This window comes from Falco naumanni, chromosome 3, assembly GCF_017639655.2.
Source record: "Falco naumanni isolate bFalNau1 chromosome 3, bFalNau1.pat, whole genome shotgun sequence".
Lineage (NCBI taxonomy): Eukaryota > Metazoa > Chordata > Aves > Falconiformes > Falconidae > Falco > Falco naumanni.
The window spans coordinates 68,869,956-68,897,895 of record NC_054056.1 but is presented as its reverse complement, the minus strand read 5'-3'; the positions used below and the strand labels follow the sequence as shown (position 1 = coordinate 68,897,895).

General features: G+C 37.2%; 3 protein-coding genes and 1 long non-coding RNA gene across 4 annotated transcripts in view; 2 read left to right on the top strand and 2 right to left on the bottom strand.

The window, feature by feature from the left end:
* The window catches only part of B4GALT6 (beta-1,4-galactosyltransferase 6), a 37,244-nt gene extending 28,827 nt beyond the window's left edge, over nt 1–8,417 (top strand). Inside the window, exons 6-9 of the mRNA XM_040587088.1 lie at nt 14–201; nt 2,530–2,652; nt 3,511–3,612; nt 4,794–8,417. Coding sequence (XP_040443022.1) covers nt 14–201; nt 2,530–2,652; nt 3,511–3,612; nt 4,794–4,941 — 561 coding nt within the window. The 3' untranslated portion in view covers nt 4,942–8,417. The remainder of the gene's footprint in view (nt 1–13; nt 202–2,529; nt 2,653–3,510; nt 3,613–4,793) is intronic.
* A 1,057-nt stretch (nt 8,418–9,474) lies between these two features.
* Nucleotides 9,475–16,265, bottom strand: LOC121084963 (transthyretin-like). The gene is made up of 4 exons (XM_040587090.1): nt 16,133–16,265; nt 14,247–14,377; nt 11,546–11,681; nt 9,475–9,791 (listed from the first exon to the last, which is right to left on the bottom strand). Exons 1-4 carry the CDS (start codon nt 16,199–16,201, stop codon nt 9,684–9,686), a joined length of 444 nt encoding a protein of 147 aa, XP_040443024.1. The 5' UTR covers nt 16,202–16,265; the 3' UTR covers nt 9,475–9,683.
* On the top strand, nt 14,384–16,166 carry LOC121084965. The gene is made up of 2 exons (XR_005826911.1): nt 14,384–15,434; nt 16,079–16,166. It is a non-coding gene; the product is annotated as an uncharacterized LOC121084965 (long non-coding RNA).
* A 1,914-nt stretch (nt 16,266–18,179) lies between the features above and the next one.
* On the bottom strand, nt 18,180–26,064 carry LOC121084962 (transthyretin). Its single transcript, XM_040587089.1, has 4 exons — nt 25,890–26,064; nt 24,958–25,097; nt 20,370–20,505; nt 18,180–18,461 (listed from the first exon to the last, which is right to left on the bottom strand). Exons 1-4 carry the CDS (start codon nt 25,956–25,958, stop codon nt 18,354–18,356), a joined length of 453 nt encoding a protein of 150 aa, XP_040443023.1. The 5' UTR covers nt 25,959–26,064; the 3' UTR covers nt 18,180–18,353.
* Between the last annotated feature and the right edge of the window lie 1,876 nt (nt 26,065–27,940).

Here is a 27,940-nt window from a genome sequence, read left to right as displayed (position 1 = left end):
TTTTTGTTTGAAGACAGGTACACAACCTTTTAATCGTGCAATGCTCTTTAATGTTGGCTTCAAAGAGGCTATGAAAGATGCCGTCTGGGACTGCATAATATTTCATGATGTGGATCACTTACCTGAAAATGACCGAAATTATTATGGATGTGGAGAAATGCCACGCCATTTTGCAGCAAAGCTGGACAAATATATGTACATGTAAGTAATTAGCTTTATTCACATTGTTTCTTAAAGACCCAGAAACATTCTTTAAACTGTGTATGAATTTTTGTGACAGTATATGAAGTAGGTGAAACCAATAAAACAGCCTCCTACAATGTCTTTTACATAAATGAATATCTAGTTATTAAAAGGAATATTTAAGTTTAGTGTCTACATTTGATATATTGCTAGTGTGAAGATTTTGTTTATAATTTTCAGTGTTGAGCTTGTTGCAGTGAGGTTGATCTTAAAAAAAAAAAAAAGTTACGTGTGTCAAGGGGGAAAAACAACTTGCTTGTTAGAAATATTCTTTTGCTACATAAGACTTTGCAGTGGCTGTTAACAAGGTTAAGCAGATAATCTGCACCAAATTACCACAAGAAAAAATTTTCTTTATTTCTGCTTTGTACTGATTTTTAAACAGAAGATTTTCTTACTGCTAGACCATTTCGTGTCTTGTATTCAGTCACTATTGATATTTGATGGATGTAGTGAGTCCTGCAGTTTTGTCTTTTCCTTCTGCCATTTTACATTAATGATGTTTCACTTGCTTTTTAACACTCTGCTGTCTCATGACACTCTTCCAATGACTTCATGTAAACCTGTAGCTTATTGCATCCTACGTGTGTGTATTTGCCATCCTGAAACCTTATTTGTGAAGTTGATCAGCTTGACAGCCTGGTCAGTCTGACAGATCAAAAGCAATGCGTTGAAAACATGACTCTGTGTGTGGTCTTCAGGTTGTCAGCCAATTAGCAGTCAAACCTTTAAAGATTTTATATGTATTTAAAAATATATAAATAACCACACCTGATTATATAAGAGGTTTCATCTGTTTATATATGTATTTATAAAATACTTTGTGTATTTATATGTACACTTAAAAATTTATAAAATGTCTAAATACAGATAAATATTTACATAATATGTATTTACAAAATAGATGTATATATAAGTACGTATTTATAAAATATAATATTAAATACATATTTTTGTATATATACAAAAAAGTGCACATGTACCACACTTACATACGTATGAATAAACACCTCAAACAGGTGAACTGTCATATGAACTGTCATTATGAACTGTCATACCCCAGTTGTTTTTAATTTCGGTTGGTGGGTTCATTTTTGGGTTGTTGGTGAGTTTTGGTTGGTTGGTTGGGGGGACGGGGGCAGGGGTTGGAGTACTTCTGGGTTTTTAGAACACCCGTTATTTCAGTTAAATGTTGAAAGGGATATATGGTAACAACATTCCCCAAAAGCTATTAAGGTTTGGTTGAATCCTGTGTTTCCACAGAGATCAGAAATTACATGACTGTCTATTTCTTTTTCTTTCCCCTTGCATTCTGGAGTTATTTGTCCTTCAGTGTGGCAATTGTGTCCTAAGCAATGGTAAATCTTTTTGTAGATAGTCCTAACTCCTTGAAGGTCCCAGATTTGGAAGCATCTCCTGAGAAATATATTCGGTTACTTTTATTTGATGAAATTGTGTGCTGTTTCTGAAATAGGAACACACTTCACTCTAGCAGCTTCTGGCTTAAGGGTACAAGTCAATATTGATGGAAATAAATGTAGATACTTAAATATTTTTTATTATTATTATTTTTAGATTGACAGAGTGTTTGGAGAACTGGAAATCACATTGCCCGGGCCTTAGTATGTTATGTGATATAGCTATAGTGGCTGTTCTTGTTGGCCAATTGCTTAGTACTTAATAATAAGTGTTAGTAATTACTGTATGCTTACTGACAAAAAAGCCTATAGATCCTTCTGATTCAAAAGTTTAACTTCTAAAAACTGGAAAACTGTTTCTTAAATAAGTGTGTGTTTCACTGTGGTTTAATATGTACTGTTAAACTGTTCCTCTCAACAGTTCTGTAGAATGTAGTTATGAATTAAAATTACTGAATTGATGCATTACTGATTTGCAATATTTCAGTTGTTTAAAGAGCTGTTCTTTCAGCTGAACAGGGTCAAAATACAATTGTTTGAGGGCTTCACTTAACACAACAGCTATGGGTCTAAATCAGCCATCTGAAATACGTGATAGACTTCTGTTTCATGGGGTGACACTACTGTGAGCTACAGTTTAAGAGTACCTTTTATGCAAATCAGACTACTGCAAACATTTTATTGAACTTCTACATATGTTACTTAATGCCAGCGATCTGTGAACCAGTCTCCCTTAGTGAATACATACAGCATCTGTTTGTGTCCTTAGTTTGAGGTTCTTGTTTTCTGGAAAGGTGTTGTTCAAAGGGAGGGCTACCTATCTTAGCTAAGTTCAGCTAATAATGCAGAATTTGTCTTTTGTTTTCAGTCTCCCATACAATGAGTTCTTCGGTGGTGTAAGTGGCCTGACAGTGGAACAATTCAAGAAGATCAATGGATTTCCAAATGCATTTTGGGGATGGGGTGGAGAAGATGATGATCTTTGGAACAGGTGCGTGTTCAGTGCCTATGTCTTTCTCCTTGATCTGTGGTGTATACCCTTTGAGAACAATCAGGTGTTTTTTCTGTCAGTTGTTAATTTGTTTTAAATGAACAAATCCTAAAATTTCTCAAGAGATCACTTTAGAAATATCAGAACATATCATTTGAAGGGATAAGCTTTATGATTGTTTTTCTTGGCCTGGGGACAGTTAACAGGCTCTTAAGAGAGAGGTCTTGTAACAAATAACGGATATAACAACAGATATTTAGTCTCATTCCTTCTAGTCTTCTATGTGTTGCTTTTTGATTTTAAGTTACATCTCTCTTGCTGCTAGCATAATGGAATACCATCCCACAGACATGTAGAGTAAGAATGAGTTTAAGTACCTTTGCTGTCTAGGAGCAGTGTTTGAGAGAGGGGTTAGTTTGTGACTATATTGACAGTCACAAATTGGACAGTGGACAACAATGCTCACTATTACTAACTGCTCATAGTAAAGGAGTGTAAAATGTTCCAGTTAAGCTGTTGAAACAGTGTCTGCATGAATTTATATATGAAGAGACATATTTTAAAGGAAGAGCTTGTATGCTTTTATTCTTTTTCCTTAGGATTTTCATATTTTTATGCTGTTATGCTTTAAGAACAAAGCAGGAAATACTAATTATGAAACTATTATTTCACATTTCATTGGTTGTGCCAGATTGTTTAGTTGTAGGGTTAGGAGTGTGGGACTTTTTAGGGAGAGAATGTCAGTGAATGGGAATACTTAACTTTGAAAGATTTGATGCGTATTTTTAACTTTTGCTGTAACTTGTAAAAACATCTTTTTAATACTTTTCATACAAATATTTATGTATTATACTGCAGGGTTCACTATGCTGGATACAATGTAACGAGACCAGAGGGAGATTTAGGGAAGTACAAATCCATTCCTCATCATCACAGAGGTGAAGTCCAGTTTTTAGGACGGTAAGAAAAACAAAGAACTGTTCAAATATTAGACTTAAAGATGTAGAATTTTTTTCTTACACACATACAAATCTTCTGCACACAAATAAGAAGTCAGTGCTTATCAGTGTTATTCCCTCTTTAGTGCTAAACTTTGTATTTTCTTAAACACATTATGTTTGCTGTTCAGATACTGTTTATTTAACCATGAGAGAGACCAAGTTGGTGTGTCAGAAGATATTATTGTCATAATCTTTGATGCAGAATGTTATTGTTCCTTAATAGTTTGCGCATTAGTACTGGCAGGGCTCCATTACCTAGTTAATTTGGATATTCTGCAAAAGGAAATAGTACAGCTGGGGAAAATGACTCCTGCATGAAAACAGACTCTAAAACTCCTCAAGGATTGCTTTCTTCCATCATATTTTATTATTTTCTGAGATACAGGTCTTCTAATTTCCTGCTTACATTGACATGAACTTCTTTTGGGGTTCCTTTCTGTTGCTGCAAAGATGCAGAATACTTTAACTGGCCAGTAGGTTCTGGCTGCCCTAGATTGGAATAGCAACCAGAAAGCAGCTGATGAGCTAGACCTAAAAATTAGAATGTGAAATGTAAAATAAAGGGTTTATGATATGTGTTTTCACATATTTGGAAATACTGCTCAATTCTGTTATCAATGGAGGTCTCTTTCTGGGAACATCTTTATATTTTGCTTTATTCACAATTTTTAAATACATATGTACAATAGACGTGAGTAAATACATCATATGAAACTAAAATGTATGCATCAGTAATCTGGAGGAGAGGAAGGAACTTTTTTCTAATCACCTCAAATTGAAATGTTTGCAAGTGCAGGAGTCTCAAGAATGAAATGAAAAACAATTCAGGCATTTAAATGTACAATGAACACTGAAGGTTCTTAAATCTTCTCTAAGCTCCATGGTTGAGTTTTATAGCAAAATTAAAATTATTTAGTCTTAATGCTAACTTGTATATGTGAACAGAAATCTAAGTGTATTAAAAACAGAAAAGTGGCTTGCTTTTAAGGCTTAGTTAGGTAATTCGGTAATACCAGAGGGCTGAGAGGTTTCAGAATGTGAAGCATGTTTCAAAATGAAATGACAGTGTCATGCCTAACATCAATTGAATTGCTTCTTGCAAATCTTTCTAATGTTTTCTTCTTCTAAATCCTTCTGCAGATATAAACTTCTGAGGTATTCCAGAGAACGTCAGTATATTGATGGGTTGAACAATTTAATATATACTCCTAAAATACTTGTCAGTAGATTGTATAAAAATATAACTGTTAATCTCATACCAGAACTTGCTCCTGTTAGAGACTATTGATGGAAGTGGAATGACAAGCTACCCTACCAGAATGAACTTTTAACACTGGAAGCTACTAATAGACACTGTAAAACAAAACAAAACCAACAAACAGCAGCTTACAAATAGAGATTTTTGACCATTTGATGATGCATATTTGGGATGAGAAGTGATTGTCTGTACCATGCATTTTGTTTTGAAAGAAAAGCCAGCAGCCACCACTCAGATGTTTACAGCATGAGACTACTGTTGAAGCCTTCATTCTTCATATTCTCTGTCTTAACCACTCAACTAGATAAAACTGCAGAAAACAGACTTGTAGCTTCTCTGGAAGTAGGGACAGAGGCCTCTTCTTCCAGGAATTTTTTTATACTGAACTGCACACACACACACACCCTATTTAAATGAATGCTTTTGTTTCTTTTTAAAATGTGTTTTGTAAATATGTGATGTAAATTAATGTGTGTACATTGCTTTTAAATTGCTCAATATTTTATGCTTCAGTATGTATTTGAGTGTGTTCTTGTTTGAATTCTATAGGAATGTTTTTATTAGCATGAAAGAACAAGTGTAAAATGTAAGTATGCTTAAAAAAAGGTTATACCTTATGTGAAATGAAGGAAATATTAATTGTTGGCCAGCTATGACTGTAAACTGTTATACTAGTTTTGAGCTCTAGGCCTCCTGCATATCAGTATAGAAAAAAAAATCAATTTCATATATGAACTTGCTAGAAGGAAAGCTTTTAATTTTATTTATTGCCAGCAAAATTGTATGATACCCTGCCTGCCATCTAAAACCTATTTATATGCATATTGCATGTGTATTACGAAAAATCTTGCGATTGTTGCGTATTATGATCTACAGGAACTCTTTAACTGTTTCCAAGTGTGCCACTTGTGTCAATGTCAGGGATTTTAATGCCTAAAACAATGTGTCTGGGTGCATACAGTATTTTGGTATTGTTCTTTTTTAAAAAAAATCCTAGTAGACAGCACTTTTATTCCTCCAAAATCAGAAGAGCCAAAAATGTGTCTTCATTGGAAGAATATTAAAGTTAGATTTTTAAGAAAATAAGAAAACTTAGTTCTAATAGTTCTAATGCTTGCAGTGTGGGGTTTTCAGAACCACGGTGTTGGTCAAACTGTTCCGCTGATGATGATGATGACATAAGCGGACCTGAAAGCAGGCCAATCCCAAGTGCTTTTTAAAATTCCACTCATAATATATTAATCAGTATAGCTACTTAAGGGCCTATTCTGGTAGAGTGCTGAGTGCTTCTATGATGCACTAAGTATCCTCAAGTCGATGACTTTCAATGAGATTGAGGTTGCACAGTCCCACTAAGGATTGGTCCTGTCTGTTTCTCTATTTTTGTGGTGTTATATGTATGAGTAATTAGCCTCTTTCCTTGGCTTATAATGAAAAACATATCTTATTTTCTGTTTGCTTGTAATGCTATGCTACCTAAAAGTATCCCACTGCTAAGCATTATTATCTTTTCCTAATATTTTTTTACATCCCTTGTTAATACTGAGGAAAAGGACTGGACCATTTATTTTCTATGTTAATGCAAAGATATTGACCAAGATCTACTAAACTTTTGTTTGTCACAGTTACTTAACTCTTTAGGAACCAAAGACTGACTTCTGCTCCCATGAAGAATGGAAAGCGGTATATAATAAGGATTGTTTATCCATAAAGTGTTCTGTAAGAGTGTTGACAAAGAATACTAACTTTAACTCGTTACTGTGTGTTGTTTTCCTGAACTGCTGCCACAGATGGTGTGGTGCTTTGTATATTTGAGTTTGTTTGCCATGAACACCATTTATTTCTTTGACATCCCAGCAGCAAATTTTTCCCTTAGCCATTCTTCAGGAAAGTTATGAGCTTAGTTGTAGGCATCCCAGATATTTAGTAGAAATGTAATGATTTAATTTAAGTAGTTGAGAACAATTGTAAGGGTTATTTTAAACTGCATTGGAATTACCTTAAAATTTACCAGTTAATCTAATATGCTTTGGGAATGATGTAATGCAATGAAAATAACAAAAAGCACGCATAAAGTGAACAAAACATCCTTCAAAAGCATGCTTAAGTGGTTTGATCACCTCCTGATATATTTTTCTATAACTGAGTGTATAGGATATTCTGAACCATATGGATGAAGGGGAAATAGTACATTGTATGAACAATTATATCTTCAAAATAAAATTAGTCTTATTTCATAATAGGCTAATACAATTCTTTAAGAACTGTTGAATAAATCTTTAAGTCCCTGATGTCATTTTGAAGTGATTCCTGGTTTTCAGTACAAGTTCACCTACAATTTAACACCTATGATTATGAAACATCCTTTCGTACTGTAGGTCTATACTGTTTTCTGAAGCATGCTTTTGTGCCCATTTGTTAGGCATTTTGTGCAATTAATGTGCAATTTAAAAAAAATCTAATGCATATATATGTATAGATACATACATATATACACACTATATAACATATGCTGTGGCTGAACTAATATAATTTTACAGCTCTAAGTGATTAATCATGTATGGTCTTAGAAAAATGTGATTTAAACCAATATGTGAATGGATTATGTCATATAGCTGAGTTCTTAAAAAGTTTACATTGTGGTGCCCCAAAGTGATGGATGTTAAATCACAAATTGCTAACCAAAACTTTTCTCTAAATACCTTTTATCACTTTGTTGGGAAGTTTTAAAAATTGCCATCTTAAATTACATCAAAATAGTGTTTGTATACCACCTGCTTGAACTCAGTACTATTCTGTAGTAAATTTTAACATAGACAGTGCCTTCAAACAAAATAAATGCGATGCAGAACTTAAGAGTTGTGCACATTCCTTTTGATATTTTCATGATTCTTGTAAAACGCAGAGAGAAACCAATCACATTGGCTTTTGCATTGCTGACAAGGTAAATTAAGGACAACTCTTCAAGGAGTGAACATGGAGGGAGAAGGAAGAGAGAGCGGTAGTATTTTACAAGATTCTGAAGGGCTTGCAAATTAACAAGTAAAAACATTACAGAAATATTAACAGTGGAATCTGATTGATATGCTAAGATACTTTTAAGCCCATTTGCTGTATTTCAAATTTGAGGAGTAGAATATAAAATATAATAAAATCCATTTTGCAATAGACAGTATATTGAAAAGCAAGTGCAAACTGTACTTTTTTCTTGGATCTTGCCAATCTATTTTTCTATCATTATGTTTACTAATGACTGCATTGTAGTGGGTTACTAACAAGCCAGTTATTTAAAAACATTAAAAGGATCCATTGCGTATCAACAAGAGGAAGTGTACTTAAGATTATTTTATTTGTAGAGGTATGTAAGAGAGGCTTAATGAAAAATGCACTGAAACAAATGCTGGGAATTTCCTGTGTACTATCATAGTTTCCGGTTTTTGTTGTTCATGAAAATGTTTGTACTTTTTTATCATTGTCTTTTATGAAATATAATGTTCTAAAGATGGTGTTGGTTTGTTTATTCCAAGGTTCTGTGGAGAACATACCTTCTTGTGTTTTGTTTATAGACAAAGTGCTCAGTTCTTTAGTGCTGGGTTCCTCAAAGTAACAACAAAAGGAGGGGATACCTGGCCAGTAAATATGTCAAGTTAGGCTGAGATGGGATCAGGCCTTGGACTAAAAGATTTGTTTTCCCTTTATTGGTATTCATATGCTTTCAGGTTTTGTTTTTATTAGGCTAAATTACTCAATGTTTTTGCATGCTTTTCCAAGATAGGGTTGCTCTTCCGTTGAATCTCCTAATGGCTCTTCTATATACTTCTGTTTAGAAGTAATCTTCCTTATATATGCATTACAAGAATGGGAAATAGTATGCATCTATATTTCTCCTGGCATTAAATAGGGAGCTGGTTTTCCCAGGAATCATCAACTATCTGTCTTTTCTGTGTATTTTACAGCTATTACGAAAGCGTCCAATTGTGTTAGAGCTATGCAAGTAATTTTTGGGAGTACTTCAACTGGGGACAAACGTATTTGCAGGATTTTATGAAAATATATGAATAAACTTCTTCAAGTATGTTTGCATATACTTTTCTGCAACGCTGAGTATGTACTCTCCTTGAAAGTGTCACCAGTTACAGTATCTTGGAATGCAGGAGAGAAGGCCTTTTAAGTACATCTAGCATCCTTAAGCGTCTTCTACCTTGCTGTCATTTTTAAGCTGCTTTTGCTTCTGTATCTTAAAAATCAGAACTGGGATGTGAGTTTACCTGATGATTGCGTGGGGCCCTGGGTGGTAGTCCTACGTGATTTCATGTATTGTGGATGTCAGTAGTAAGGTACAGATGACAGTAGGTGGTGGATTGTATTTACTGTGTGCTTACTTTTCATAAGACACCTTTTAGGTATGTTTTGTTTGTTTCCTTTGCAAGTATAGGAATGCAGTTTATTAACTTCATGGAAGACTTTGGTTTATTCTCAGAATCCCAGTAGTGGAATTTCAATGCATTTTTTAAAAGTGTAACGTGGTTTTTTGGAACCCTAAACTTTTATTCAGAAGAGCAATACTTACAGAATACTTTTATTCAGAAGAGTATTTGAAAAGAAAGCCAATACACGTTCTTCCTAAAGTTAATAAAGTGAATAAACAACTTGACTGTTACTTAGTGACTTACTATGAAATCCTAAGCTGTTTATACAGTCAGAAACTAAGTTCTTATCATTTATAGAAGTTTTAATTTACACATCTAAATTTTCATGCTTAATGTCAGCTTCTATTCCATTGGCTCACTGACTACTGCTGTAGTTGAGTAAGAAAAGGGACTGAGGACAAAAGCAATGGAGTAATGTCGATAACCAGCGTCATTAGCTGTAAACACCACCTGGAAAAAAGAAAGAACAAGAGAAATGAGAAGTGATCTCTGGAAACATTGTGATCATTTTACCTAACTTCCCACAAAACTTTGGAAATAACTTCTCTTGTGGTGATTTGATCACTGTGATCTGTGACTGCCTGTCACACAGAGGTTTTCTGCTGGTTAAATATCCTTTGTTAAATGCATTCATGTCACTTATTTAAAATTTTATAAAATGGTATTTATTATCCATATTGGGGTTTCCTTGTTCATACCAGTAAATAGCAACATGGCAACAAGATGGGTTTTTTTAATTGAAGATCTACACGGAACCCCATTGATTGTCTTTGTTAGAAAAAAAAAAAAGCATCTTTCAAATATTGTATTTATTGCTGCTTTTATGAAATTCTGAACTTTGAGAAACAGAATAAAGCATAGTGCTACAGTAACTATCATTAGGCCAATGTTTCTTTAACCTTACTTACATATCTAGTAGAGAATGACTGCATTAGTCCTTTTGGCTACAGTGTGGTAATAACCTTATGTATGAATGATTTACCGCAGCCCTTTTGCTACCTCTCCCATCGGTTCATCTCCTGTCCTTTGATTTCTCCCTCTACATAGTAGATTATTTTGTGTTGTGAGACGATGGATGTCAACTTTTACAATATACACAGTTTAATAACCTTCTGTGATGCATAGTTTGTGCTCATTTCAACATTAATAAAAAAGATGCCTATGAAGCAACCAGTGAACTGAGCAAAATGTCCCTCCTGAAGCTTATTTTTAAGAAAGGAGGCTCTTGCACTCTGGTTTAAATTAATTTCTAGTCTGGAATATAGAGTTAAACATTATCTTGATGTATAATCAATTTACTTGCATGCTGTAATCTTTCATCTTGCCTCTTTTATTTCAGTTACCATAGACGGCAAGACTATTCAGTATTAACCTTCATTATTGTCTAGAATAAGAATGTCATCTCTCATCCATTTCAGGGAGGCAGAAAGAAAATTTAACCCAGGTGTTGGCCACCTTTTCTCCAAGGAGATGAGGAATGGCTATCGGAGCAGCAGTTGCAAACTGTACAGTTAGTGGTGCTCACTGATCTGTCATGACCCAGCAAACAGCTTGTACATCACTGCTGCCACTACTGAAAGGCCATGTGAAAGGGCTGATTCTGTGGAGGGGAAGGGGACAATCTTCCCTCTTTCCCTTGCTTCCCAAAAGCAAGGAGTTCCAAATGCTGCAGCTGGCCTCCGTTGGTACCTGGGTTTGGACCACATTCATCTGACCAGTTTATCTGTCCCAAGGCCTGTTACACTTTTTTCTGTTGTAAATTGAGGATCCAAGCATCCAGAACAGAGTTTATACTTCCATTATCTTTACAAATCTAAATTGTAAGTTTTGTCTGCAGCCATAGAAATACTGGATCCAAAAGGCAAAAAAATCCTTTTCCCACAAGGCTTAACAGAGTACTCCACCTTTTGTTCTTCCTCAGGTGTCTAGATAGTCACAGAAGGAATCAGAGGCTTAAGTGGAGGTAGAAGGATGGAAAACCTCATTAGTTATGCTTCTAAGAGCTTATTGAAGAGTTATGGGGAAGCTAGTAACTAGGTTCTCTAATGAGCATATTGCTACAAAGCTTTGAGACTGGATTTAAAGTGTTAATGTGAAAATATTTTAAAGTAAAAAGAAAGTTCAACACGTGATTAGTAATTGAAGCCTAGACATACAAAGTATCTTTATTTGCAACTAAAGTACAGGAGAAAATGGATACTCACATCAGCATGGTGGTGGAAGGGATTCAAGCCCAGTCTCTTCCAATACGAGGCTGTGTCAAGCTCAATCTTGTATATTCCTGTTACAAATTGTTCTTTAGTTGTGAGCTCATGGAGTTCTCCGTTGTCATTGGTTTGTCTGTGTGACGGCAGAAAAATGTGTGTTTATAATTTCATTAAAAGCCTGAGAAAAATGCAGTTCTTGGCAATGAACTTCAGTGATGTTGTGTAGCCTGAGTAATGTGATGAATACTTCTATTGATCTGGAATGGCTTACGTCCATCTGTATTATGGATGCTTCAGAGCTTATCTTGGCATTTGCTACTTCCACGATCACCACAACAGATGGCTGCCTGCCCGTGTCACTACTCTGCATAGTTTGGAGGTGAGCCAAAAGCTGGCGTTATTGTGCAGACTCCTGGCAGAGTATTGTGGTTAATTAAATGAATCCACTCAGAGGTAAGACTTCACCACTACTGTAAGGAATGTGGAAACTCCATGATGCAATTACTGTGCAAGTACGTAGGGTCAATTCTCTTGATTTTTCCATAATCTTCTTATTTAAATGTATTGTTTCGTAAGTATGAGTATTTTTTACAGTTGACTATTTGAAATTTGAGATCTGCTATTTGAAATGAGCGTAGGTCAACCAACAGTGTCAGCCTTATGGAATTTCCTATTGTCTGTATTGATCAGTTGGTTTTCCAGTCTCAACAAACAGATGGTTTTGTTTGATTTGAAGATGCTATCAGTGCTATCCAAGGACATAGTACTGCCTTGAAGCTATACACCTTTGAACACCAACCAGTTTAGGGCTCCAGAACCAATATTGAATGCTGTCTCTCAAACATGTCTCACGGTTGAAACCTGTTTCTGTGAAATAAGTTAGATAATACCATGGGTTTGATTGGGTGGGTTGTCCGCAAATAACAGTGCCGCTTAGTGCCTGATTTTAGTAGTCACAAACCAATGTTTTGTGTTCTAGCTGGCAAATCTGTACGTATTCTGTTCAAACTGCATGCAGAGAAAAATAATTGAATGTTTTTGCGTCATTATCCAATGCATTACTTAGGATTTGTCCTTTAATATAGCTTATAACTATGAAGTCATAGAGCACCATTTGTATCTTACAAGTTGCTCTGTATGTAGTAAGTTACCAGATTTTTTTTCATGTATTCAAATTCTCTGTTCTTTGTCATAGATTGGTCATTGTTAGATAACTGTTCATTTCTCTAATAAGCTTTCTTGACTAAAACCAAATTGTTTTTTTTAACTGAGAACAGTTATTTCAGAATCTTGCTACAATCCAGTTACTTACCAATTAAGAAGCTGGAGAGGTTGCTTTAATATTAAAATGACTTTCGTGTACCTCATCTTAATGTTACTTTGTTCCTTGTTTCAAACGTTAAGTATGTTTTTAAGGCTTCAGTCAACATCCAGCTGCTCAGCTAAGTATCTTTATAATAAAGACTCTAAGCTCAGATTTGAAGATAAGTAAACTGAACACCCTCTTAATGGAAAATGTAATGTGTTTCCAGTGGCAGAATACGTGTAAAGCTATCTTACTTGATGAGTGGGAGGCAATTTAAGTAGGACAATATGGAAAGATTTTTTTCCCTCCACCTTGTACAAATATGTGCGGCCTTCACTGTAGCTCTGTTTTTCAAGGACATATATGAGAGCACTGTTGCTTCTGCCAGCCCACTGCTCTATGACACCAAAGAGCCACTTCCATACAGTTTCTCATGAACTTTGTAGAAATGCATCTGAGTCTGAGATCCTGCTATTGAAATTCCTACACGATGTCAGTTTTAGCTCTTATGAGCCCTCTCTCACATTTTTAGGTAGAACAAACTGTTAACACACCTGGATAGGTCTCAGGTGAGACTTTGCAACTGTGTTGAGGAAATAAGTGTGGAAGTAGAATGTTGAATAGATAGTGTTCACTCTGTGTATCCTGTAAGAAGTTTTTTGATTTCAGATTACCTCAAAATTGCTTTTAAGTTTTTAAAGTATTAATATATACTAAAATTGAGGGTGATTTCAAAAAGTCATCTACATTTGAAATTCTACAATTCTTTTTTTTAGAGACATGACAATGTTTAAATATCTGGGAGATCCTTTTTCTATTTTAGGTGTAATTGCTTCTCTGTGGAGGAGCATTCTCATTTTCTCCTTTTTACTGATTCCTTTTTCTTGAAGTAAAGAAGGCTATCAAATATGATGTGGTATATGTTCAAAACAGTTCTGTTTTCTTTTTAAAGCTGTGGTGGTGTACGAAATGAAAATCCCTTTAGAAAGAAGGAAAATAGCCAATAAAGGTAGGATTCTCAACCAGAACGTTAAGTTTCAAACAAACTAAGAGTCTGCCTGATTCTTCTAGTAACAATGCTAAAAACTGAAAAGTGATACAATCCTTTGTAATGAAATCGAAGAGAAGCAATAGTTGAATTAAAAGATAGTTTAAAATACTTTCTTGTGCTCACAGTAATTACAAAGCATTATAAAACTATTTGGGTTGTTGAAAGTATAGCACAGTTAAAAGACAATTTGCAACAAATTCATTCCATCGTATGCTACTTGAGTAAAAAAGACATTACCTTAGTGAATGTGAAACTTTCACTAAGTGAAATGGGAATGTGAAATGAATGTGAATGGGAAATTGCCTTTCCCTTCTTTCACTCATTATTTCGGTATGACTTACTTTGAACTTAATAGTTCCCGAGATCCATCTGCAGCTTCTTTATATAACTTAACTGGAACATTTGGAGCTGGACTTCCTCGGACTGAATCCAGAATTTTTATAAAAAGAGGATGCTTGGAGTCAGCAGAGTCCTTCAGATAGGAAGAGAGAATTTTTATGTTTTAAGAAAGGTATCCGATGGTGCGTAATAAAGCAGTAAGAATTATTACTCTTTAGATCTACAGAACGTAGGATATTTTCTCAACAAGATCACTGTGTACTGCAGAAATGCAGCCTGAAGCTTTCTGTGGGCTGGGTACAGTGGAAGCAGGGAGGGAGATGTCAGGAGCTGTCGGCAGGAGCACTGGGGAGGCCCTGCGGCTGTATGTGTGAGCACATTTCTGTTTCTCTTTGGCATGGCTTAGCTACACATCATCTCCAGCGTGAAGTTGTAACTAAGCTGTGACCTCAACAGGAAATAGTTAAATCATCAAAGGCAGTAGGAATGTTTAAAAACTGGCAACTCATTTTCTGTATTTTGGAGTGGCAATCTGAGCACAGCTTTCTGGATTTGAGAGCCTCTGATAGCTCTTTGCCATGGACTTAATTCTGCTGTAAACTTGATGAGCAGCGCATACAGACTGTCTCCTAGCAGCATGTTGGATCAGATTTGTCAGCCCCTGGCAGCTATGTGGGGATAGGAGAGGAAAACCTTTCTTCAAAGATGGGTCGGCTGTAGTTTCACTCCCAACATGTTCATCAAAAGCAGTGCTTATTCCCTGATGTTTTACCTAGTGCTGAGTTGAATCAGGGCTTTGACCTTCCATTACCTAATTTTGTAGCTGAAAAGTGAGGAAATAGAGCTTTGTGGAAGGTGCTAATCAGGGAGGATCTCAAAATAGCAAGCACTGGTCTCTATTTAATAATTTTAAAATGAATCATGATGTCGGTGATAAAATCTTAGAGGCCTCTGGGATGTACTGAGCTGTGATGTTGGGCAGGAATCCTGCCCTATATCGGACCGATGTATTGTTGTCACAGTTATCTGTACCGCCAGTGTGCCCCGACTCCCCAGGTTCCCTTTCTGGAAGGCAGAGGCTCCTTGCTAGTGTTTCTTTTGAGGCACTGGCAAGGGGGCTGTAGTGCCACCACCTGTTTTCCTGGCTTTTACACTCTGGGAGCTCAATGACGCTTTACTTCCTTGCAAAGGTAGGTCAGGTATTCATTTTTGCAAAGATCAGAGCTTGAAAGGAAGAAGCAAGGGGGGAAGACAAGTCTTCCCTGTTCCCAGGTTCCCTCAACAGGCCCTGTTCTAGGAGAATTTTGGGCAGAAGCATGTCTGTAGCTTGCTTTGCTGTAATAAATGAGCCCTGTGGAAGTGGGATCCTGGCTTCGACTCTCTCCTTTGCTAGCATCAATGCGTGCTGAGATTCCTCCCTGCTTGCGTGGGATAGAGCTGTAGTGGGTAGAAGAGTAAGGGAGAGGAGGACTAGAGAAGGGCTTTCTCCAGCATGGATCTCAATGATAGCAGATGAAATCCCTCACACCAGGAGCTTGTTCATTGTGTTTTAAGGGCTGTTAGTTACTTCTCAACAGGCCCAAGGCTTTTGCGTAGTGAGTATATTTTTTTCCTTTCTTGTCTTACATTGTTTTTCACACAGTCACTGAGTCTAATGACAAGTGCTGCATCTGTAACCATAAAGCCCTCTCACTAATCACTAGAGAAGGAGAAAGAAGGACCAGAGATAGAGCAGTAGGAGAGAACTACAGTCAATACATACTGGAAAACTAAAATAATTGCAATAACATGAAATATTCCTTTTTTTTTCACTTATACTAATTAAATATAAAAGAAAAAAAAGCTGGGACTACATCAGTATGAAGGACCTCGATCCTGAGACACTTACCGGTGGTGCAGCTTCGGAGAAAAATGCCAGGCCAGCTAAGAAAACAAGAAATACAGAATGAAGCGCCATTTTGCCTACCACTAGGAAGCCTCAGTGTCGGTGAGTAGAAACTGATGAGATTTGTGATTTTTATATCAAGGCCTCTAAACTGAGGCTACTTACCAGAGAACCCATATGACTTTCAACATGCCAATTCATACTATTTACTTAGTAAACAATGAGAAAATAAGTAACCCATATAAACATGAACCTTGTCTGCAAAAATAAGTCTCTTCTATCACTGCCTGTGGAAATACTGTGAATGTTGCCTAGCTCAACTGCAGCGATCTATTTTCTTGGGAACAACATCTATTCTGTTTCCTTTTTCTCTTTTTGTTGAGGAATACTGTTGTATACATCTCATATAGTTGAGAGAAATACAAATTTCTTGTCTACCTGTCAATTTCAGTGAGAATTTCTCTGTGGTTATGGCTTGGCTTAATTGACTCACCCATGTTTAGCTATTAAGAGATTTCTCTGGTTTTCTCCCCACCACTGGTAAAAGGTAGGTGGCTAATGTGTGGGCTATCTAGTTGTCTTACACGTTCCCCCCAGAGGAAAAATATGTTACTTTTTATTTCCAGCATGGTAACCAGGTACCTACAAACCCATTTCTGAAACACAGTTAAACTGTTTTAAATTCTATCACTTGACTTGATCCTTAGATTCTGAACTTAGAAAGTTCAGAACGTTCCCTGTACAACTGCAAATCGGTTCCCACCAGAAGCATGTGCTTCATTTTAGGGAAATGTTACTTTTTGAAATTTAATTTGTCTTTCTGATCTTTGGTTAGACACTTGTACATAGACTTTCTTGCTAGGTTTATCCTGTCATCAGACGGATGACTGTGCAGAGTAGTTTGTTAGTTTTTAATGAGTACACCTGCATGAACATATTTATGTCCTATTTCGAGGGCTGGGCACAGCTCACTGCAAATCAAACCTACTGGTTTTGAAGTTCCATGAAATCTGCATGCTTTAGGAAGGGCACTGTTTTGAAATTATTTGCACTGCTTACAAGAATTGTGTAACTATGATAGTCCAGAAATCAAGGAAAAAAGGAACCAAATAGTGAAATGTTAAAGGCAAGCTTTTGTAACTTGGAATTCACCTGGTATGCAGTCATCCCAGAAGGCTCTGGGTGTAGAGATAAGCTCCCAAGGTCAGTGGCAGATGAGTGCTGATGGTCTCTGAATGGCATGATTTCGGTGACTATCTCTGTAGTGTCTGTAATCCCATTAAAAAACAATTTCTCTGCTTCAAGATGTTTTAAATGCAATAGGCCATCAGTCTACAGAAATCACTGCTAAAGCCCTCCAGATTCTTTGGTCAGTTTATCAACAACGTCATTTGTATCACAGCTTACCTTTTCCTGTTTCTAAAAATATGAAGAGAATATTAAGATGTTGCTTCTGTTTTAGGGCTGTTTTATTAATGATGGCTATAGGTTTGACTTACTACAGATTTAATTGGAATGCACTCGAATACAGTAGCCAGCTGGGTTAAAGATCAAAGCTGTTAAAAATGGTGCTAATTAAAATTGCTTCAGAACTTCCTAGATTGAGCAGAAAACTTGCCTCTTGAAATGACAGTGTTGAGCTTTGCCTGAAGTTAAGTAAAAGTACATAGATCTTAACTCTTTCAGCTCTCTGCTTATATATATTTCAACAGTCTTTCTGCTTTGTTTGTTCTGCTGCTAGGTATTCAGAATTTCTCCTATATACACTGTGACCTAGTCGATGGTGGGACTCTCTCTTCTGTGTGTAAAGTACGAGTAGCATGGATGACTTTTTTTATTTTGAGTACATGTGTTTGGTCAAATTTTTTAAGGTAGCACAACTCTATTATTTTGAGCTAATGCATTTGATGAGACTTTTTTAAGGTAGTGGAAGAAGATAACAAAACCAAAGCAAGTGCCATGCCACGCATGTTTTCCAGATGTCCATTGCACTTGAATGCAAATTGTGACAGCTTAGAATACAATAAAACTTCAACAATAGAATCAAAACTGTTTTAAAGAAGTAACATTTTATTGACTTGTCTGAAGTTTGCCAGGTTACAAAATGGAAAAAAAAAACCCTAATGTAGCAAAAAGTTACGCATTAGCAGTAGGAAAAACCTTTCTCCTAAAAGCCTACAATAGTTCTAGCAGAGGAAGGTGTTTGTGTAACGACAGTACATGTTTATTCCTGGGGATCACTGACAACAGCGGTGGTTGAATAAGAGAAAGGACTGAGGAGAGCAGCAATGGTATAGTGGCGGTGACCGGAATCATTAGCAGTGAACACCACCTGGAAAAGAGAAAACTTGTGATCACGATGAACAATGTATGTTTGAAACTACCATATTAAGAATTAGGATGCACACACTATTTCCTCTGCAGAATGCTCTAGCAGTTCTGTCCAGTCCGTAATTTTACTGTTCTGAAGCCAAACGCTCGGTATTATTTTCTGATGTTTGCTGAAGACTGAGAAATCTGAAATTTGGACCAAGGTCCACAAAGAACCTCAGCTGCAGTGAAGCTAGGTGGAGATGCATATACCTGAGTCAGGCAAACTAGTCTGTGATGTGGAATGGGAGGATGCCGGAGAGGTCTCTCAGACAACTAGTAAGAAAGATCGAGAGGTGAAATCTCATCTAGTTAACTTAAATACAACCTCTGTGTGAGGTGGCCAAGCGAAGTAGGGAGCTGAAGCCCAAAGCTGCTTTCTGTACTTCAGTGCCTCACTCCTGTTTTTAACACAGCTGGTGGTGGGTCAGTTCTTGCATTAAGAACTGAGTAGCTAGACTTGCCAGAACAAGGAGCGACCCTTGTCTAAGACAATTCAAATTTGCTGCTTTCCAGATCGGTCCCTGGAACTTTGGACCCTCAGTTCCCTGGAAAGTGTCACCACCTGGGTGGAGCTCCCTCATTCTTTGGCTCTATTTTGCCCAATATTTAATGTATTTTCTGAACTATGATGTACTTTCTGCAAGAGGACTGGAGAGTTCTATCCTACTTTCTGGTCCTGCCAAAGTCTAAGCTGCTGGGATGTGAGAGCTACAGCCTTCAGTTACCTTGTGCACAGGCAGTCATTGAACCCTGCCCACTTCCCAGGATGATTTGTTGACCTGTGGGCTATTACGTCAAAGGAAATCTTCTCTAACAGCCTAGCTGGAACAGTCTCAATCAGGTGCTTTTAAGCACCTTTTGAGGTGAAGCCCCTTCTCTAGGCCCCAGCAACTTTCAGGCATCCAAATGGTTTGGGAATATTTTTGAGGCTTGTTTATTAGACATAAATGACCCAAGCTGCTCCTCAGACTTTTGTGGACCTGGGCCTCAGTCATTTGTTTTAGTCATCCACAGAGCTTCATAAAATTGCGATTTAAAATGTTCTACAACACAACCTGTAGCAATTCCAGACTACTTAATTTCGGGAAACTTAAATTTAATGGCAGATTGGGCCTGAAGAATTTAAAATTTTTTTGAAATGCTAAGTAAATGTAATAGAATAGAGCATACAATAAATAAATCAATGTACAGCTGAAATCAAAGGGAAGCACAAGACACAATTATATTGCCAGCCTGCTTATGAAATTTGACTATTGATGAAACAGCCGGCTTTTTCTTAACTACTATAGTTATTTCTTTATATTTTTATGCCTTTTTTTTCTATTGCATATTTCAGTACTGAGCATCTTGTTGTTGTTGTTAAAAGCCACATCAGAAAGAATTCGTTTTCCCTGTAATTACAGGTCATACTAGAATTCAGGGATTTTCAGGTGACCGATACAGGGAAATACCTCTGATTAAAGAATAGCTTATTTCCTATAAAATTAAGGTTTCCAAATCCTTCAACAACAACAAAAACAGTATTCCCCCCCCCCCCCCCCCTTTTTTTCCCTTGTTTTTTTAAACACTGTGTACTTTTGAATAACGTAACTCTTTCTGAACAAAGGTGTCTGATGGTCTGGATGGGTGAATGGGCACAGTTCCACTTTAGAAGAGCCACATCAGTATTTGCAGAGAAGTTGGCTACTTCCTTTGCCTTAGCTGGCTATATGCTGCCTTTATTTGCCCAATGTTAAGTGGCAGTGAACCATTTCACGGAATGATGCTGCTCCTTTTATTTGTACAATACTTAAGGACTGTATTTGTTCTTTCCAGCTCATGTCACTACACAGTATATAGATTATTAGGTATGTGTGCAAATACTTACATCAGCATATTCATGGAATGGAGAAAGCCCAAGTCCCTTCCAGTAAGAGCTGGTGTCAAACTCAACCCTGTATATTCCTTCTACAAACTGTTCTTCTGTTGTGAGCTCATGGATCTCCCCATATTCTGTGGTTTTCCTGTAATAGTAACGTGTCTACATCAATATTTTATATTGTCATTTAGATGCTAAACAGAAACGGCTCATGTAGAATATCAAATAGCAGAGGTGTTGCACAGCCACATTCTACACTGAATGGTTTCTAATCATCGGAAATAATTCCCTCCTCCTATGTAGTGTATGTTTCCGTATTGCAAAGTCTGTCCTCGCTACCAACTCATCCATATACATCGCAAATCAAAGCTGGCTGGCTTGTTTGGTCATTTCTGTTGCTATGGCAGGGATTATAGTTAAGGTCCTTCTTTTTAATATTGTGTTTAAGTGCCCTCTGGAACCAAATGTTAGTAGCTTAGTTGTCATGATGAAAGGCAAGATGCCAAATTGCAAATTATAATTAAAGAGAGAAGAGAGATTTTAGTGGAAAATTATTTTGTTCTCTAGTTATTAGCACTGAGGCTGTAGGTTTTACCCCTATACACTGATGCAGCTTTATGTAACCCTAAGTGTTAGTGTCTTGGAAAAGCAATTTAATCATCACGAGATTTTATTCATTTGAATTGCAATGCCTTGGTCAAAAAGCAGGGGCCTCTTCCACTGGGTGCCATATAAATTAGCAATAGGAATTCCCAGCTCAAAGAGATAATGCACTCTGCTCATAACAAAAAAATGTGGGTGAATGAAATCCAGAAGACGGAAATACAGCTGGCATTACACCCTATCTGTCTGAAAAGGAGCAAGCTTTGTAGGACAGCTGTTGAAATATTTATATACTTGGCTCCTAAACCCCATTTATCTATTTTCCCACCTTTTATTTTATTTCTGTTTTTTTACCAGGGTTTTTTTTCCTGCTGAAAATATTTATTTGATATTTATAGCACATGATATAGTTGAAGGGAAAATGAAGAAAGCTTGAAGAACTTGATGAATTAGTGGAAATTTTCCATCTTACAGCAAGGAGTAGCTGTCTGGGCAGAAAACAGAAAAATCTGAGGAGGAAGAGAGGGAGGGGAGAAAGCAGTGACATGCTGCTTATCAGAGACAGAATCAGGTGTGCTATTGCAGCTTTTCTTTTGCAGCTGCTGCCTCCTCCTTCGTCTTATTTGTCATCTTTATTTTGGTTTGAAACATGGTTCAAAGGCAATTTGTGAAGTGTACACATCTGTTTTCTTTTGGTTTAATTAGCACTTCCTGGCTTAAACTATATTGCCTTAATAAAAGGCAATAGGTAAAAGGAAGAATTAAATTGTGAGTGTCCTTGAACCCATGAAACAGAATCGCTGAGATCCTGCAAAAGTGTTCAGTTAACAATAATTAACAATATAAGTTAACAATTCATGCATCTCTTACAAGTTCGATAGTCTAGACAAAAAAACAATTAAAAGAAAAAATGGTGTCTGCCTCAAAATCTTTTTTCAGGTAAACAAGTTTTAGTTTGAGAAAACTGTGGATGCAGCTTGAGTGGTTTCCCTGATGGGTGCTGACCCAGAGTTGCAGATGTTAAAGATCCAGAACAGTTGGGAAACTGGAAGCAAGAGTTCACTTGGAGACTCTTGCCCACTACCAGGAGTTAATGGCACTTTCCTCCAATAACTTTTAGTTATTGAGTAGTAGCCATGCAGTGCAAGCTGTCTCACAAGCAAACCCTTCAGCATTACTGCTGCACTGACAGCCAACAGGACAGTGTGCAATTCAGAGTTTGGATGGGACTAGCACAAGGCAGAGGTTGCCCTGCATTCGGCCGTTGTAGCAAAGTGCTACAAGTGATTCCTTCTGAATAGCATTTGTATTTCTGTCTGAGTGGGGAAATAAATATAGTGTGGATTTTTATTCTTAATAGGACGTGAACTACCGGCATCTGCTGTAAGATGGACAATTATCTTGAAAAAGCTGTGCGTTCCCAGCAAAAAAATTTGCAAACCACTGGTTAAGTTGCTATGGCTCCAGCCTTACCTGCAGTCCTGATCCTCTTTTTCACTGTCTGGACCTTAGTTTTATATTGTATTGAGGTTAAATCTATACCACACGTGCAACGACATTTATGAACTCTTGGGGGACATATTGCACTGAGCTAAGCTCTGCCTTTAAATGCAGACTGCTGAAGAAATATCTCAGGATCATGAGTTATTATTTTGGAGTTTAAAAAGAAAGGGGGGGGGGGGGGGGGGAGAACCACTTCACATAGACAGATTTCTCTTTTTTTCTTTTTTTCTTTTTAATGACCTACAAGCGTTTGGTGAATACAACTCTTGAACTACATGGTAAGACCTAGACTTCCAAAAATGTGAAGTAGTAAGAAGGTCAAAACTAGTCATAAGAGGAGCTCATATAGAACCCAGATCACATGCTTCCCAGGTGTCTGTGCCCTAAAGCCTTCCTCAGAGTGTGTTGCAGCTCGAGTTACCTCTTCTTACATCTTTTTGGCTCTTTAATATTGATAATATTGAAATAAGCCTCTTAATAAAGTCAGCAGTTGCTATGCTGACTTCCTCCCTGCCTTTTAAATACTATTACTCCAAATTCACCAGTTGCTAGGTGCATTTGTTTAATTCCCTAAAGTGCTTTAGTAAAGTAAAAACAAACAAACAAAAAGGTAAAAAAATAACATTTGTAGAAAAGGCAGCTTTTTCATAAGCATCTGCTAGGTACCGTAACTTCAATATATTATTAACTTGACAGGAGTAGTTAGAGATTGTGTTCCTTGATTGCATTTAGATTTTTATCTGGTTTAACACAGAGAAACTCTGGTTTTCCAAAAAGAAAAAAAAGTCAATCACATGCGAAAACCCAGTTCAAACAAGTGTCATCAGCTGAAGTCAGGGGTATCGCTGAAGCAGCCTTGGTTAAAATGCAAGTCAAAGGAAAGGTCAAAATCTTTACCTGCAATAAAATTCGTAACTTAATGTTCCTCCGCTATCTTCCCCCAGAAAAATGGTCCTCACTTGCCTAAGGTGAATCTTCTCAATTTATATTTAGGAAGTGATTTGATTTTCTCAGGGGTGTACTGACATGAAGTGTCAGCAAAGGTTGGCTAAGAATAACTGCAGGGTTTGTCTCCTTGGGCTTGTTGAGAGCAGCATTGTAAACACAACAAGAAAACAGGCCCAAAAAGTGAGGGCATTTAACACCGGTGTTGCATTTATCTTATTCCTCTGTAAATTGTATTTTGTTACATGTTCAAGAACACTTGATGAAACATTTGAAATAATCTGAGTTTCCTAATAATGGCAAATACTTGCTAAGGACAAGACACTGTCCTTGTCTCTGCTTTCCTTGAAAACAATGTGTCACTTTTTCATGGGGTTTCTCTTTTTATTAAAGTACATAAATACATTCTGAGAATCATTTGTTCCTAGGTTAACACTCAGCATTTGTAAGTGGAGGTGTTTTATTTCTCCTTCAATCTAACCTTTCTTGTTCCTTTTCAATGGGGAAAAGTTTTATAAAAATCAACCCTTCAGATGGAGAAAAAGTCCTTTGTAGAGAAAGTCCTTCTTGTAGTCTTCTCCTCTCTTATGGTTTTGTTTGTTTGTTGGTTGGGGTTTTTTTTCCCCCTGCAGCTTTTATGTAAATCATGCTATAAAAATCCTAGTAAGACAGTTGGATGCTCTGCTGGCTGCTGTCCATGCTTCTGCTTGGCATTCTGTGCTTGACTATCCTGCTGTTACTGGAGGTTTCTCTTGACTTCTTTAAAAAGGTGATTCAATGAGTTATTACAATGAAACTTAAATGCCACACCTATTTGAATGTTAGTGAGCTGTATTCCTTTGTTACCCTTACTTTTTGCACAGACTGAAGATAATGCTATTATTGCCTGCCCCTCAGTGATGTTCTGAGGATGCTTTGCAAGCATTAAGCTGTCATTCTAGCAAAAGCCATGCAAAGCTATGGAAATGACCACAAACAAATGCTGAGATTGTGTTTCTATATTGTATCACAATGGGATTCTTTAAAACTCTCTGGTCAAGGAGTTTCTTCCAACCAGCTTGTTTGTTATGCAGGAGAAGATGACGAATGTGCTTAATATTTGTATGTGCTCGCAGAGAGGATTTTGTTTGTGACTGCTGCAAATAAAGCTCTATATCCATTGCATATGAAGACAGTAGGTTAGTCCAGATTGCCTACAAAATTCTGGTAAATAGGGGTTTTTTTGTTTGATTGGGTTTGTTGGGGTTTGTTGGGTTTTTTTGTAGAAAAGAAATATAGTACTGAAGCTAGGAGAAAAAATAATGACTAAACCTATTCCCTTACAAAGATAAGATGAGCATCTCAACATATTTTTGTGATTAGCATGTATTTCAGTTGTGAGTAATTTCTTCTTGAATTGAATCTGGATTTTAGACCAGCATTCACATGCTGTTAACAGTGATAGTGTGAAATGTGCTCAAAAACATACCGCTTTTTTAATCAGAGCTCCATTCAATTGCTTGCCTGAGGCACTTTGGAAATGGCTCCATAAGACCGTATAACTTACCCAGTAGCAAAGTCCTGCCAGCTTCCATCTCCAGCCTTTTTAAAGACTTTAACAGCTACGTTGGCTGCAGGACTTCCTCTGACTGCATCCAGCACTTTCACCATGAGAGGGCATTTGGAATCAACAGAGCCATGGGAGACCTTGGGGAAAGCAGGAGAGGTTGTATAGGAGCTGTTCACCAGCCCTGCAAAAACCTTCCAAAGATGAATTCTTATTGCAGAATTAACGTTGACTTAAAAGCAAGCTCTTTGCCAAATGGTATTCAAAGTTAGTTCACAAACATCTGTTTCTTAGAGTGGAGTGTCTTAGAGCTTGATACTAATAACTTTACTACATGCACACACACATGCATACACAAACAGATTGCTTGATAAATATTTAGAGCTGCGTATGGCCCTGGGAAAATGTTGTAAAGTATACATTTTTAATGAGGTCACAAATTAAACAGTAGTTAATTATTATAACTGCAGGCAGAGTATGGTAGCCTAGGAAACTAAACGAGAAATACCTATGAGATCCATAGGGCTGAAAGAATATTTGTTTCTTAAGCTTCATTATACTTTAATAAATCCTTAGTCATTCTTCAAAAAATATTTTTTTAGTGCTTTAAAGAAGCATTTTATTGGTGAAGAAGGTAAAGTTACGTCTATATTGAAGTTATGGGATGTGAGTCACAAAATGACAGAAACAGACAGAAATAAAAGGTCACACCTCCTAGATCCCTGACCCTTTCATAATAACCTAAAATAGATGGGTAAATGGCAAAATAAAGTTTTAAGAATTCTGAAGAAGCCGCTTAAAAACGGTAGTAAAATAACACTCCAGCAAAGCCTAATGGTTACAGAATTTCATGGATGAGGAGGATGCTAGTCATCTAGAAACTCTAGATTATCATTCTTGTAATGATTGAGTTTGAATAAAAGAAGACTCACCAGTGGTGCAGCTTCAGAGAAAAATACCAGTCCAGCTAAGAAAACAAGGAGCACAGAGTGGAAGGTCATTCTGTCTGCTGTTAGTGAGCCTTGGTGCCAGCAGCTAGGAGCTGAGGGGATTTGGGATTTTATAGCCAATCTGACAACAAAACAGGCTGCTTATTGGGTGCCCATATGACTCCAAATCTGCTGATTCTGATTATTTTCTTAGTAAACAGTCCAATCCTAGAGTCAGTCCATGAATAGCACTGCCATTGCAGTCAATGGAAAGACTACAGGATCACCAAAGCAAAGAGAATAAGTAACGGACACAAACATGACCCTTGCCTGGAGAGATTAGACTCATAGAAAGCCCTCCAGAAAATAATGCAAATGACCTTTGTTAGCTCAGAATCCAACCAGTTCTAGGAGATTTTCTTTACCTTGCCCTCAGGTTGTGCACAATAATGCCCCAGTGCTTTCTCTGTGCCTGCTCCGTGTTTCTTCTCAATGTTCAGTGCTTTCTGGAGACCAGTTCCCACATATAGATGCAGACTCAGTATATGGGTAACGGAGTTTGTTCATTGTCTGGCTCAAGCAGTGCTAATGGTCCATACTGGGAGACAGATCCCCAGGCAGTTCCCCTGCTTATTGAAAAGGAGCAATGTTTCTTTTTGAAACCTAGTTTAGATAGAATCTGACAATATCTGCCTCTCAACAGAAGTTCCTAAGGATTCATCTTGCCTAATCTTCAGGTAGACATTAAGACTTTCTCTTAGTCACTGGGAAGACATCTGGAGAGATCGGTTCCCTTGGGAAAGATAGAAGTCTCAGAAAAATGAAATGAGTCCTCTCTTGCTCCATGTACCCCAGAAGTGGCAACTAGCATAGATGGGTAGCTTACATTAACATCTAGCTAACATTCTACTTGCCAAACTCTTATTATGCTGGAAATGTTATTGTTATGCTCTGAAATGTACATTTAGGTAAAAGGTTTTTCAGGGGTGAGCTCAGCCCCAACCTAAGTTGGGAGGAGATGTCAGTTGGGAGAGCAGGCATGGTGTAGCTGCGTTTCTCCAGCTGCATCACAAAAAATTTGTCCATAGTGTACCTGGTGCTAGTTGAGAGACAAAGAAACAGCCCTGATTGGCATTTCTTTCTCCCCATGTCCTAAACAACCCTGAGCCTACACTTCTGTTCTCAGGATACGGCACACTCAGATTTTGCTGATTTCACAGTATTCTAATAAAAAGGAATTTTGCCTCTTAACTTGAATAGGATTATGATAAAGGTCTTAGAGAGAAGTCATGGACGGTATTCTCCAGTGGCTTGCATGCCTTCAGGCTGCTTTATACAGTTGTTCTCTTTAGGCAAAGTTGGTTTTTGAAAAAAAAAATCTATATTACAGCCATCTCCTAAACTGGGATCAAAGTGCGCTTTGCACTTACAGCAAAGCAGGCTGATACGTAGGTAGCAATCTACACTCACTTTGCATGCACATAAAAGTCAATGCAAGTGCCCAGCATTACAAATCACACTGCAATCTCGTGTTTGTGGGTTGTATTCAGGTCTTGGAAAGGTAAATACTGCTCTTAGATTTGTGCATCAACACTTGTCTTCATTGTTTTGCTCTCTGTGTTTGTAAATATTTCTCTGAAGCTGCAAAGCTTTGTATGTCAGGAAGAGAATTATCTGTATTGAAGTGCAAGTAGGTTGTCCTGTCATTTGCTGTCAGCTGTTTTTCAAGGAAACAATACCAAGGAGGTGATGATATTGGCACCTGCCTGCATGTGAAGTTGCTCTCCTGTGGCAGAATGACTTAAAAAAATAATTATTTTTCATAGGTTTTCCCACAAGGTAACGGTTTCTGAAAAATCAGGTCTACAGGGGTAGTACCTTTCAGCTGTTTTACTTTCCTCTTTTATAACATTTGACAGCTGTTTTTTAAAGTGAATAAGGCGCATGGAAAATTCTAACCCCAAACATGGTTTTTTTCCCCTGTCCTGCATTTGCTGCTTTTTTTCAACTCTCACCATCCCATACATAGCCTAGATAGGGATCGTTTGACTATC